Source organism: Protomyctophum parallelum (genome assembly GCF_964188405.1).
Source record: "Protomyctophum parallelum genome assembly, chromosome: 1".
NCBI lineage: Eukaryota > Metazoa > Chordata > Actinopteri > Myctophiformes > Myctophidae > Protomyctophum > Protomyctophum parallelum.
This window is the reverse complement of record NC_139697.1, coordinates 28,550,629-28,562,800: the sequence shown is the minus strand read 5'-3', so window position 1 is coordinate 28,562,800 and position 12,172 is coordinate 28,550,629. Positions and strand designations below refer to the sequence as shown.

Sequence of the window (12,172 nt, the reverse complement as noted above, 5' to 3'; positions counted from 1 at the left end):
TCGAGTGGTTTGCGAGTGGTTTAGAAATAGAATGTACAGTAGGCCTACAGGTTCATCATGATTACAGATGACCTATTTTGTGTCCAAAATTGTACAAGGCTAGGCTACTCCTAGGGTTACTAAAATGGGAAGTCATTTGTAAGAGCTGGTCCCAGGCCGTTAGACTGGAGCTGGTCACTGTGCTACAGGCCTACTGCACCTTGGCACTGACCTGTATTCACTGAGGCAAGAAAGGTTCCTTGAACCTGCTTGAGTCTCTGGAATGTCCCTTACACTTACACTCCCAACACGGGATATCAGAATAACGTGGCCTATATTCCATGAATAACTCAGCCATCCGTGTACATGAGCTAAGAGGAAAGAAAATAATCGCACAGAGATGGAGGTGGGAGGCATAGCCTCTAGGCACAGGGGAGGATTTGCACAGTTCACTGGAGAGGTATGACTTGTTGTTACTGACGGGAGCAAGTCAAAGAACTTCTAAGTGTCCTGGAGTCCCATTGAGGTATGGTGCATGCAAAAACACAGCTCTTTCCTTGTTTGTTAAGAAAGAAAAAAATAAACCTTTCTCACATTCTGGAAGTGGAGTATTTCTCATACAGCACAGGGGTGGAACAAAGCCCCTTCACGGGGTCGATTATTTAGATTAGTAGGTAGCCTCAGATTTAACATTGGTTATTTGGTTACCATGGTGACCCCTAGAAAGGCCTTCCTCGTGGGGAAAGATAAAAGTTCAATGTTCAAGTGGCGGTCGGTATCCAGTTTACCTCTCAGTGTTGATACTGTCTGAAAATCAGCTTTTTCAGTTGTGGAAAAAGTATGGTAAGGTTGCACTCACCAACTTTGACAGGGGGGGCAGCCAGAGTCTATGGTAATGTGTGTGTCTTTGACAGGAAAACGTTTGGGAGCCCATTGTATTAAGCAGTCAGCTGCATTCCTATAGTCAACTGATTCTCCAGAGGTGCAACAGTGAAACTAGTTCTGTTCTGTATCATATTGTATCTCCTTACATTAATTAGATCTCCCTGGCTGGTAGTGGTACATGCATTGATTTTGATGCGTATCAAAACCAGGACTGATAACTGCTTCTGTCTGCTTCTGGCAGACTCACTGCCCATTTTCCGCTGCAGACTGAAAACTCACCTCTTCAGACCCCACCTGGCACTTCTCTGCCCTTGTATCACTTCTTGTCGCCTATTTTGATATACAGTATGCTACTGTAGTTATACTACTGTAACTATGCAGATATTTATAATTCTTCTTCCGACGTTTATCGCAGTTCTTGCCTAACCGTGCAGTCGTTTTTTTTTTAAGAAAGTCTGCAATATGGCAGAGGGCTATGGTTGAGGGCTATATGTCAAACGGCAAAGACACGAAACTCACAACCATTGGTCAAAGGGTGGCGCTTTAGCAATCAATTGAAAAATGCAAACTTTGAACAGGCATAGCATAGCTCATGAACCTACAGCCATGAAACTTCAATACACATACTGTATGCATCTCCTTATGAGGAACAAATGTGTCACTTTGACCTCTGACCTCTAGATCTCCCACCATTTTACATTATATGAAAACCAGTTAAGATCTATATCCTCCTGGGATTTTTGCAGTGGTGGAAAGTAACTAAGTACATTTACTAGTACTGTACTTTCTACTTACTGTAAGTACAATATTGAGGTATTTGTACTTTACTTGAGTATGTTAAATCTGCAGCACTCTTACTTCTACTCCACTACATTTCAGAGACAAATGTTGTACTTTTACTCCACTACATTTATTTGAAAACTTTAGTTATTAGTTACTTTGTACATTTTTGATTTTTACTACAAAACATACATTATGGGGCACGGTGGCACAGTTGGTAGTGCAGTCGCCTCACAGCTAGAAGGTCCTGTGTTCGATTCCTGCTCGGGACGCTGTGGATGCTGGTGGTGTGTATCCTCCTCCGCGTCATCAGTGCCCATACCCGAGGCGGGGTTGGCGAAAGGGCCTTTCTGTGTGGAGGTGGCATGTTCTCCCCGTGTCCCCTAGGGTAGGTACCCTCACAAAAAACATGCAGTAGTCCTTGTCTCTAAACTGCCTCCTCCTGGCCAGCTGGGGCGCCTGATGGAGGGGAAAGGAATTGGTTGGAATAACGTGTTCCTTTCACGCGCTACGTCCAACCAGGGAAACTCCCCCCTGTCAGGTGTAAAGGAGTGACTTGGACACTCATGCATGAAGGAAGCATGAGTTCAAGTCCGTTGCTCTCCCCAGGTTGGTGGAGGGTGTGTAGAGTCCAGGATCACATTAGATAATTGACACAGGGGTGAAAAATGGGTTACAAAATCGTGGGATAAAAATTATAAATATTTAAAAAAAAGAATTGTGGTCCAAAAACAAACAAATTGTCTTGGCGATATTGTCTGGGAGGTGTCTCTGTATCGTTTAAGACAGTCAGTCATATTGGATACAGTCTGTTTCTAGCGAAAATGTAACTAATTTGGCAGCAGTAACATTAGCGTTTTCTCTCAGTCAGTTGATTCTTCATTGAACATATGAATGAAACGGCCAGGATGATTTGTTTCTTTTTCAAACCCCTTTTTCCCCTATGGGGTTTACAATGCAAATAAAAAGTACAGTACCGGTACATGAACCTGTGGACTTAGTGCCCTCTACCGATATTGACGTCAGACTTTCAGTGCTCTATAATGGGTTGCCCAGACTTTCTTCTTTTTTTTGAGGGGCTCCTATACACAGGTTTAATGTTTGTCTTTAGTTCATTGTTTGTTTTGTAAACGCCATTGACAATGAAGGGAAAATGTACGTCATAATGTGCCATTTACGTCATATTGTCTCTTTATTGTTAATGGCGTTTAATGTTTGTGTTTGCACTGTTTGTTTTACATCACCATTACATAACCTAATCAACATGAGTTAGACTTTAATATATTAGTGCCCCTCACTTCACACAAGTGTGATTTTTGAGTGGTGCAACCACTCTTACGGAGCTGTGTGTGTGTGGGTGGGTGGCTGGGTGGCTGGCTGGGTCTGAGCACGAAAACAGCATGGTTGTTTTTCACCACCTGTGCGCAACCTAACACACACACAAACACACACGCACGCACATATTAACTGTATATATAATGATTTCGGGTGTGCCAGTACAGTACAGTAGAGGGTACAGTAGAGGGACCCCCACACGGTAACTCTGACATTTCTCAACTGTTTCGGACGTGGGGCCAGAACCGGCCCGGCCCCCTGGGCATGTTCCTGGGGGTCTAGATGACCCCCCACACGGAGTTGCACCACTCACTTCACACGGGTGTGATTTTTACTTCAGAACTACTTTCAAAATGACCAGCTCAACAAGATCTACACACACAAAGCTGCATGGTCACACAAAGCTGGTCATAGGAGGGGCTAGCTTCCCTCAAAATTGTACCTGAGGGGGCTTTGGAATATTACAGTACATGAACATGAACATGATACAGGCCATGGTGTTACACATGTGACAAACACACTTGGAATTGGAAAAAAAGGGCGGGGGGGGGGGGTTTATATATACATTATATATATATATATTATATATATATATATATATATATATATATATATATATATATATATATTGTGGAGTCTCGCTACCATACCACCAGAATAATGGGCGCGTTACTATGACAACCAGACAAACGCCGACGCGCTCCGCCCACGGACGCGTCATAGACGGCATCTACTATCCCAGTGCGATCCTACATCAGCTGCGGCTGATGCGGCCGCCGCCCGATTGGCAATCAGCGACAGCCGCAACCTGTCAGCCGCGCCCTTTATAAACGCCAGTGGAACTTAGCCCTGACACTGGCTGGTTCACCCAAGAACGCTCGGACAGTGTATGTCGGCAGCTTGGCGCTGGATGGCTTGTAGGAGTGGCGCTGAAAGCACACACGGGAGTGTGTGCCCCCCATAACCAAGTGTCGCTTGGAAAGCGGTGCATACCGGGAGACCCTCCTGACTCGGATCGGGGACGAGTAGCAGAAGACGGGACCCTAGTATCCACCGGCAGACCACCGCACGTTAAGGTCACAGTAAGACAAACGTTCTTTCACTATCACACGTTGACTAAGAAGAGGCACTTACCGACGCTTGAGAAGCTAAGGATAAGAAGAACTGTGAATGAAGAGCACCTCGTTGATGTTAACTGAAGAGCACCCTGTTGATGTTAACTGAAGAAAAGACGTATAGTTACCTGGGTCACACTAGCGCTGAAGAATGTGAACGAAGAGGATCTTGTTGATGGTTATCCAAGGCTGTACATTCTAGTTAAAGTGTCACCCTAGCCCTGTGAACGAAGACAGGCCGTTTCTGTTCAGTTAAACCTGTAAAAGACTTTAAGTTGGCGAGAGCTGCCCTTACCCTGGTGAAAGAAGACCAAGGCTGTGATTAGAAATAAAAGTCACTGTTTCAAACACATTGACTGCCGTTGTCGTATCGACACGGCCACCCCGTAGATAGAGAGAAACCAGAGTATAAATGCTTGTGTACCTACCTGTTGGCCGAGCCTAAGGGGCCCTAGCTACCATACTCACCCGGTCCCCTTACCAAGTACTTTTACTCTGATTACTCACCGATATGTATCCGAGTACTTCTACTCAAAAGTACTCTTCTTAGCCCTGTGGATAGAGAGAGTTACCTACCGTGATACCTACCTCCGGGGGAGCCTCCTGGTCCCTCCGGAACCTGGAAAGGAAGAAGAAAGGAAGTTACCGAAAAGACTAGTTGGTAGAACTGACTTTGTTTGACCTGAACTGAAATAAACCCAGGGGCGCCACCGTGCGTCTAACCCCTGATACTGCACTCTGAGTCCTGTTTCCCACCCGACCTCCCACAATATATATATATATATATATATATATATATATATTTTTTTTTTTAATGTAACTTTGTATTGCTACTGATGTTTGTGCAATGTATTCCATTGTGGGTTAAACAGGCCATTTTTTATGTCAATCAAGTCGCCTTAATTCAAGTTTAAAAACAAGCGGGTTGCGCACATCCAGTCCCTCGCTGGTGCTGAGCTGGACAAGATCCCAAGTCCGAGAGTGTGTCCACGGGCCAACTCGGCCCCAGCAACACCAAATGGATTTAGCTGGGCATTTTTTTCCTTTAAAAAAATAAATACTGAAAGGAAATGAGAAACCTCAACTGAAGATGTTTAGTATGAAGACGGTGAAGACTTCTGCTCCACAGTGCTCTTATTGCATATCGTTTTCTCTTATTGCTTAGTGCATTCCTTACCACCTGTAGCTGCTTGCAGCTATAGAATTTTTCTTTTCCAGAAATGCTAAGAATGTTAGTTATATACCGTAGCATGTTATGTAGACAGATGCTACTGTAGATTTGATGTTTACCTGCTATTTGTTTCCTTAAAACACTACCTTGTTCTCTTTGCACTACCTTGTTCTTTTTGCACTATAATTATGTGACCATTTACTCAGTTGTTTGTTGTTACCGTGCCATTTTTGAGGGCCTCCTAGCTATGCCCAGCTTTCCGGTTAACACAAACATTGGCTTGTGATTGGCTGTTCACCCCATAGCGATGATGTGATTGGCTGAGCAAAGTTGAAGATAAAAGTGAGGGCAGGAAAGGGAAGACGGAAAAGTGAGGATACAAATTGTGATTGGCCAGAATGGGATGATCTATGATGCTGTATGATAAGAGCGCCCCTCACTTCACACGGGTGTGTTTTAATCATTCTGGACAAGATCGTCTTCTAAATGCCTAAACTGTAAATTGTAGATGGTCTCATCACTGTAATCAACAGCAGTGTGATTATGTGCTGATGATGGTGGTACTACAATTAACTAGTAATTAAGTGGTAGTAGTTATGTCTCTCTCTATCTGTCCTATTCTCTTTCTCTCCCTTTGTATAGCATTCAGCCACCATCCAAGAACCTCCTACTAGAATTAGTTTTTTGCATTTAAATGCAAATCATCGACCAGGAAAGGGAGTCTATCTACTGGTGAATGGACAGATGCAGAACAGGCCCTCGTTAGTACTTTCTCATTTATACCTTTTAATTGCGACAGAGGCATTCATCAAATGGAATTGAAGCTCACTTCCGAGTCTGTGTTGTCTTGTGATAGTTCTTTCTCTCGACACCAAATAGAAAATACATGTACGCTGAATGTTTACCTATTTCCGCTGTTAGCCTATGACCTAGAATAGGGATAGTAATTATTACTGTATGTGAGGTACGTGTACTGTACTGTATGTATAGTAGCTATTAGACCTGAGGACGTGTCTGTGACACCTTATAGCTTTTAACCACTTTAACCATTATTTTAAACTTTACCTGTTGAAAAATAGCAGATCTACGAGCTTGTAGCTCTGCTATTTTTTGCTATTCTGGAAAATGTGGCGTAAATCTTTGAATATCTCTAGGAGGTCACTGGTACAAATATTTTCAGATGGGGGTCGGCGGCCAATTACATATACTAGAATTTCGCCCGCCCTTCGGGCGGCTCATCCTGGAGTTACGTTGCAGACTTGCAGTGCAATATGGGAAGAAGGAAATTGCGGGAGTTGACTCCACATGTAGTAACGGATGGGTTATTAATGATTATTATTTGTTGTTGCATGCACGTTGCATCTACTGTGAAGTTGTGAACCCGTGGCACTGATGCGAGGTCCATGTTGTACGGCAGCTGCTTTAGCTGCATTCACCAAGCGTAGTTGTGTGGCGTTTGCCGTGCGATAGACGAGAGATGTCTTTTTCGGGTTGTTGCCGGCGTGTTGTTGCTGGCGGTGGCCGTCATGGGTCCTTATTAGTGTAGTCTAGTCAACACGACGTGGTGTTTTTGGACATTGATCGGGTTGGAAATCATCCCGGTCGCGTGGTTCATGTAATGCGTGTGTCACTGTGAAGGCCGTAGACTACCATTGGACTGGCCCCATGAAGTGAACGGAGTTGGCGTAACTCGGCAAAGTGGTGACGATTTTGACGTAGGCTGGTGGTCTTGCGCAAGAATGTGTTCTTTCATAGAAATGGGTATTGTACTGTAAATATGACAGTTGCATGGATGCAAAGTAGTGCGTGATGTCTGGACAGGCATGCTGTTGGTGTTGTGCATGGTGAGATGTGTGCAGACGGTGTGGTTTGGTAGGAGAAGGCGGACAAAGGATGTGGTGTTGTGCTGGCTATTAGTGTGGCAGGATTTGTTGGGGCCCTTGACATGAAATAGCTTGAGAACCACTGACATCGAAAAACAGGCTTTTTTCAGAAAACGTCATGATTTAGAAGACATTTGTAGAATCTGTTCTAAGGTCTTTATGGATTAAAGGTGCTTTTACAAAACATAAACGCCTTTATCGTGTTTCTTCAAACAATCCACTTCAGTTAGCCATGATTGACAGGCAAAATGCCTGGGGATTTTTCCTGTCAATCATCCCCTCTTCCCCCCCATGGGGCGGGTGGGGAGAGGGCGAGGGGGCCGGATATAATGGACTATGACGTAAAAGTCCAGGGGGCAATCGCAGCACATTTCTGAGCCTAATTATTCAGAAAACTACAGACCACAGAATCCACTGAATGTTCAAAGTTCAGGTCTTTAGGGGGGTGTTAATTGAGCTTAAAACAAAAAAAAAAAAAGATGAAAGGAATTTGATGTCATGGAACCTTTAAGGAATAGTTCTATCGTTTACCTACCCAGTGGTGTTTGAAAGACAATCCATGCCAGCCCTGTAGTGGGCAGGGCCGCACAGGGGACAGGGGTTGGGGAAGAAATAAAATAATAATTAACACCACAAACGCCCGGGGGTATTTATGACCATTAAATCAGAGCGCCCAGCGATTTGCAGCAACGGAGCACATTTAGCGATGCACCAGGCGCCATCTCGGATGTAGCTAAAGTAGCTAGATGTAGCCAAAACACCCGCGAGGCGATCAAAGTTATTCACATTTTAAGATTTTCGACCTCATCCACTAAAATGGGGGCTGAACATTTTGGATGACGTCCCAACCGGAAATTACATTGAATGTTGCCCAACAGGCGCTCCCAGCCTGTGGAGCAATGCGCTCTGTTATGATATCAATAAAGTTCCGTCCTTTTATGTCGTTTATGCCACTCAGGGTGTTAAGTGTACTCGCGTCCGCGTGTACATCACATGCACGTCAGATAAAAAAATTAAAATTTACAAAATAAATAAATAATAATAATCTCGTGTTTCTTGTGTTTGGCACACTGTGGTAAAGCTTGAGATATCTCGTGAATGGTACCGAATTTACCCTGTGGGATTAATAATAATAATAATACATTACGTAGTAAATGCGTCGGCTTGGAGTTGTTATTGGTGACTCCTTTTTTTTCTAAATATATTTTTTATCCCACAATTTTTGTAACCCATTTTTCACCCCTGTGTCAATCATCTAATGTGATCCTGGGCTCTACACACCCTCCGCCAACCTGGGGAGAGCAACGGACTTAACTCATGCTTCCTTCATGCTTGAGTGTCCAAGTTGCTCCTTTACACCTGACAGGGGGGAGTTTCCCAGGTTGGACGTAGCGCGTGGAAGGAACACGTTATTCCAACCAGTTCCTTTTCCCTCCATCAGGCGCCCGACTGGCCAGGGGGAGGCAGTTTTAGAGACCAGGATTATTGCATGTTTTTGTGAGGGTACCTACCCTAGGGGACACGGGGAGAACATGCAAACTCCACACAGAAAGGCCCTTTCGCCAACCCCGCCTCGGGTATGGGCACTGATGACGTGGAGGAGGAAACATGCCGCCAGCAGGAATCGAACCCAGGACCTTCTAGCTGTGAGGCGACAGCACTATTAACCTAAATAGGTTATTGGTGACTCCTGTAGGACTACACCATTCAAATGCAATCAGTGGCTTAGGATCAATAACCTTATATGAAAAGGTATTAAATACACCTGTCCAAAATGTAATTTTAATGGCCCTTTTGTCCATAACAATATTACACTACCTTCCCCCCATCTTTTATTGCGGAGATAAAACCTGCCCACTGTGTTACTTGATGGCACAGCTTATTGGCATGCTCCCCATGTTCATAAATATTATGTGTTTTTACATGAAGATTCTCTCCCTGCATTAGAGAGGTCTTAACAGGACCAACATGGCTGACCTAAACCCTAATGGACCCGTTGCATTCGTTCAGAGATTTGATTTGTTGAGAGATATACAGAACCAACCCTTAAGGTCCCTGCACACTCTGCACACTTTTCGGATTTTTAGCGGTGTTTCTCCATCGGTTTTCCGAAAAACGCGCCCAGTGTTCAACCACCTTTACTGTTGGATTATAAAGCAATGAGGGTCAATACATCATCATCACTTAGCAATTACACTTGCAATTTCCCAGTATTGCGATTTTTGCCAGACACACAAAGTTTGTTGCCCAGCCTTGTGTGTCTGTGTGAGTGTGTACTCACTTCACACAAGTGTGATTATTATTAGTGTGGACCAGACTATAGTTATTGTCACACTTTATTATTCTTCTGGAGTAACCTACAGTACCTAACTTCCGCTGTGATTGGCAGAGCTTTGCATAACGTTTATAGTAGCTAATTGCCTGTTTTTGGTTACGTAACCAATCTGTTTTACAATTGTTTATAAAGACATAAATTCCCTTGCAGGGGCAGAAGACCAAACTTTTCAAGCGTTTTAGAAATTTTCAAATTAAGGAGTCACGTGACATTGTAATTGGCTGACAATATTAGTGGGGGGGGCCTATGTAAGTGACTGCGGCAATTTTTCAAAATTGCGACTTTTCTAGTTCTAGTTACAATTGCTATTAAAAATGCTGTTCTGTGGTAGATAGTCGGGATATGCTAATGAAGTGTGCCAGGTAGCATCTGCTCTCTCAACTCAGCTTGCAGCCTTTACCCTCTTATTTTGCACTGCAGTAATCTGACCCTATATCAGCATATTCATCACATACAAGTTAAACAGCACTACGTGCTGTTCTCTCCTGATCTTTGTGGATCCATTCACGTTATGCATAATGATCAACAGACCTGGGAAACAAGGTAATATAATCTGAACCGACCTGGACCCATCCATCTTCAACCACTTATCCAGAATCGGGTCGCAGGGGGAACGGTTCCAATAGAGATTCCCTATCCAGAGCAACATTAGCAACTTCATCTTGGGGGATCCCAAGGCGTTCCCAGGCCAGTGTGGAGATATATTTTCCTTCTGGTCCTTGGTCTGCAATTGACCATAATAAATCATGGATGTGAACCCTCGGGTATTGTCAGATAATTTCAGTTGGGGTGGATCTGTGTCAATTTTAATTGGTTAACCACTTTAATTATGTCCATCAATTTTGCAGCCCCTTTGGTTTCCTTTATACAAGTAGGCTTCTTCATTCTGGAACATGACAATACGTATGCTTGTCTCTTGCATGGACACTTCTAGTCAACCCCCTCTCGTAAACTGCTTACGATTTGAGTACCACAGAGGAACAGAGATAGGCCTACTATACAAAACGTATAATAGGGATGTTGAAGGAGTGTGAATCCAGGCAGGGGGTCTTTGCAAATGACAGCTGGGTACAGGTGTTCCTGTATGAATACCTCCCCGACACCTGCTCCCCTCAGAGACAAAAGCAGCCGACCTCTGTGGTTGAGCACAGCGTGTGCACCTCACTCATCAAAGACCTTTCACTGAATGTCTCATTTTCTGTGAATTTCCTTCTCTCTTAAGATTTTTATATAAGCTTTTATATATAAGTTCACACTGGTGCTGCACTGTAGCTGTGGGCAACGTGACAAGTATGAATATTTTCACCCTATGGTGACGTAAGTCCTATCTCTAGTCTAAATAACATGTCATGATGGAATAGATACATGTACCTCCTCCCGGAAATGATTAAGCGTTCAATCCCTGTGTCGTTTTTCTTGTAGCAATATTGCCTTCAGGCACTTGAGGACAACGTTATATTCAGTTCCTAATTAATAAGAATTATGTCACTTCACTTCTCTCTTATGAGTTTCCATGGAGACGGGGTCTCTTGTGTTGCTGGATCTGTGTAACTCTGTGAGGCGGCTGAGTCCTCAGGCAGTCCTTAAGTGGCCAATCTTGAAAATAAGTTTAGAAAATGTACCACAATGCTGTCTGGTATAATCGGTTTCATAATGGACGGAGATCTAACGCAGGCTCGTGCCATTGACTGAAACGTTAAAGGCCAACTAAAACAGTGATTTAGGATGCCGTAAAGCAGCTTTATAGATCAGGGCATTTCATTGCCTCCGGCAGCCCTGGACTTAACCGTACATATTTATGTCGGCTGACGTCTCTCGGCCTGACTTGACCTTCCGTGATATCAGAGCTGTTGGCGAAAACCTATCTGAGCTCATCATCAATCAGAGAAATGGATGGAATGGATTGTGTTGCCTGGAGCAAGCAGCCCTGGTCTATGTCTGGTTAAAGTACAGTTCTCTGTCAGTCCTCTTGCTTGGCCTGCTGTATTTGGATTAGAGAACAGATCTTTAAGTGTATGAACCAAACAGTATTTTCACAAAACAATTTGGTCACAAAGTTTATTCACAGACTTGTGTGTGTGTGTGTGTGTGTGTGTGTGTGTGTGCGCGCGCACTGTCCACATGCACGCTGCATGTGGATATCAAATCAGACATGCCATAGGCATGTCTGTCAGGTTGTCAAGTCAGTTTATTTGTTTGGCACATTTAGTAGGTGGTAGACTCAATGTGTGTGGTACCGTACCGTAGTGGTATTTCTCATTGTTTGTATCATGTAAGGTTCCTTAATATATTGTGGTGTGTTGCATTGTGTGTCCCTGCAGCCTCTGATGCCAAGGAACAACAGTTTTGGATCAATCAACTCCAAGCCTGTGCCAGACGCCACTCTGACTGCAGTGCCAAGGTGTGTGCACGCACGCACGCACGCACTCACGCACAGAGTTGACAGTTCAAAACACTGGCCACAGCCAGGAATGGTTCACTCAGGAAGGAAGGTGTTTGACATTTCACTGAAGATACATGTTTCTCTGTCTGTTTATAGATGCCATTGTGACGCTTGTGTAAACCCAAGTGAGGTTCAGTGAGTTGCATACTTGACCTAACCGGATCTCATTTTGTTTTCGTTTTCAGTTCTGCTGTAGAGACACTGTCTTCTTCACTCTAGCCATCTTAAAGTTTCCAGTCGGCTTTC

At 44.0% G+C, this 12,172-nt stretch overlaps 1 protein-coding gene across 3 annotated transcripts in view; it reads left to right on the top strand.

The window, feature by feature from the left end:
- Positions 1–12,172, top strand: part of osbpl10a (oxysterol binding protein-like 10a) — a 106,675-nt gene that overhangs the window by 22,454 nt on the left and 72,049 nt on the right. For all 3 annotated transcript variants that reach the window (XM_083779837.1, XM_083779836.1, XM_083779838.1), the window contains exon 3: positions 11,805–11,884. In XM_083779837.1, coding sequence (XP_083635963.1) covers positions 11,805–11,884 — 80 coding nt within the window. The remainder of the gene's footprint in view (positions 1–11,804; positions 11,885–12,172) is intronic.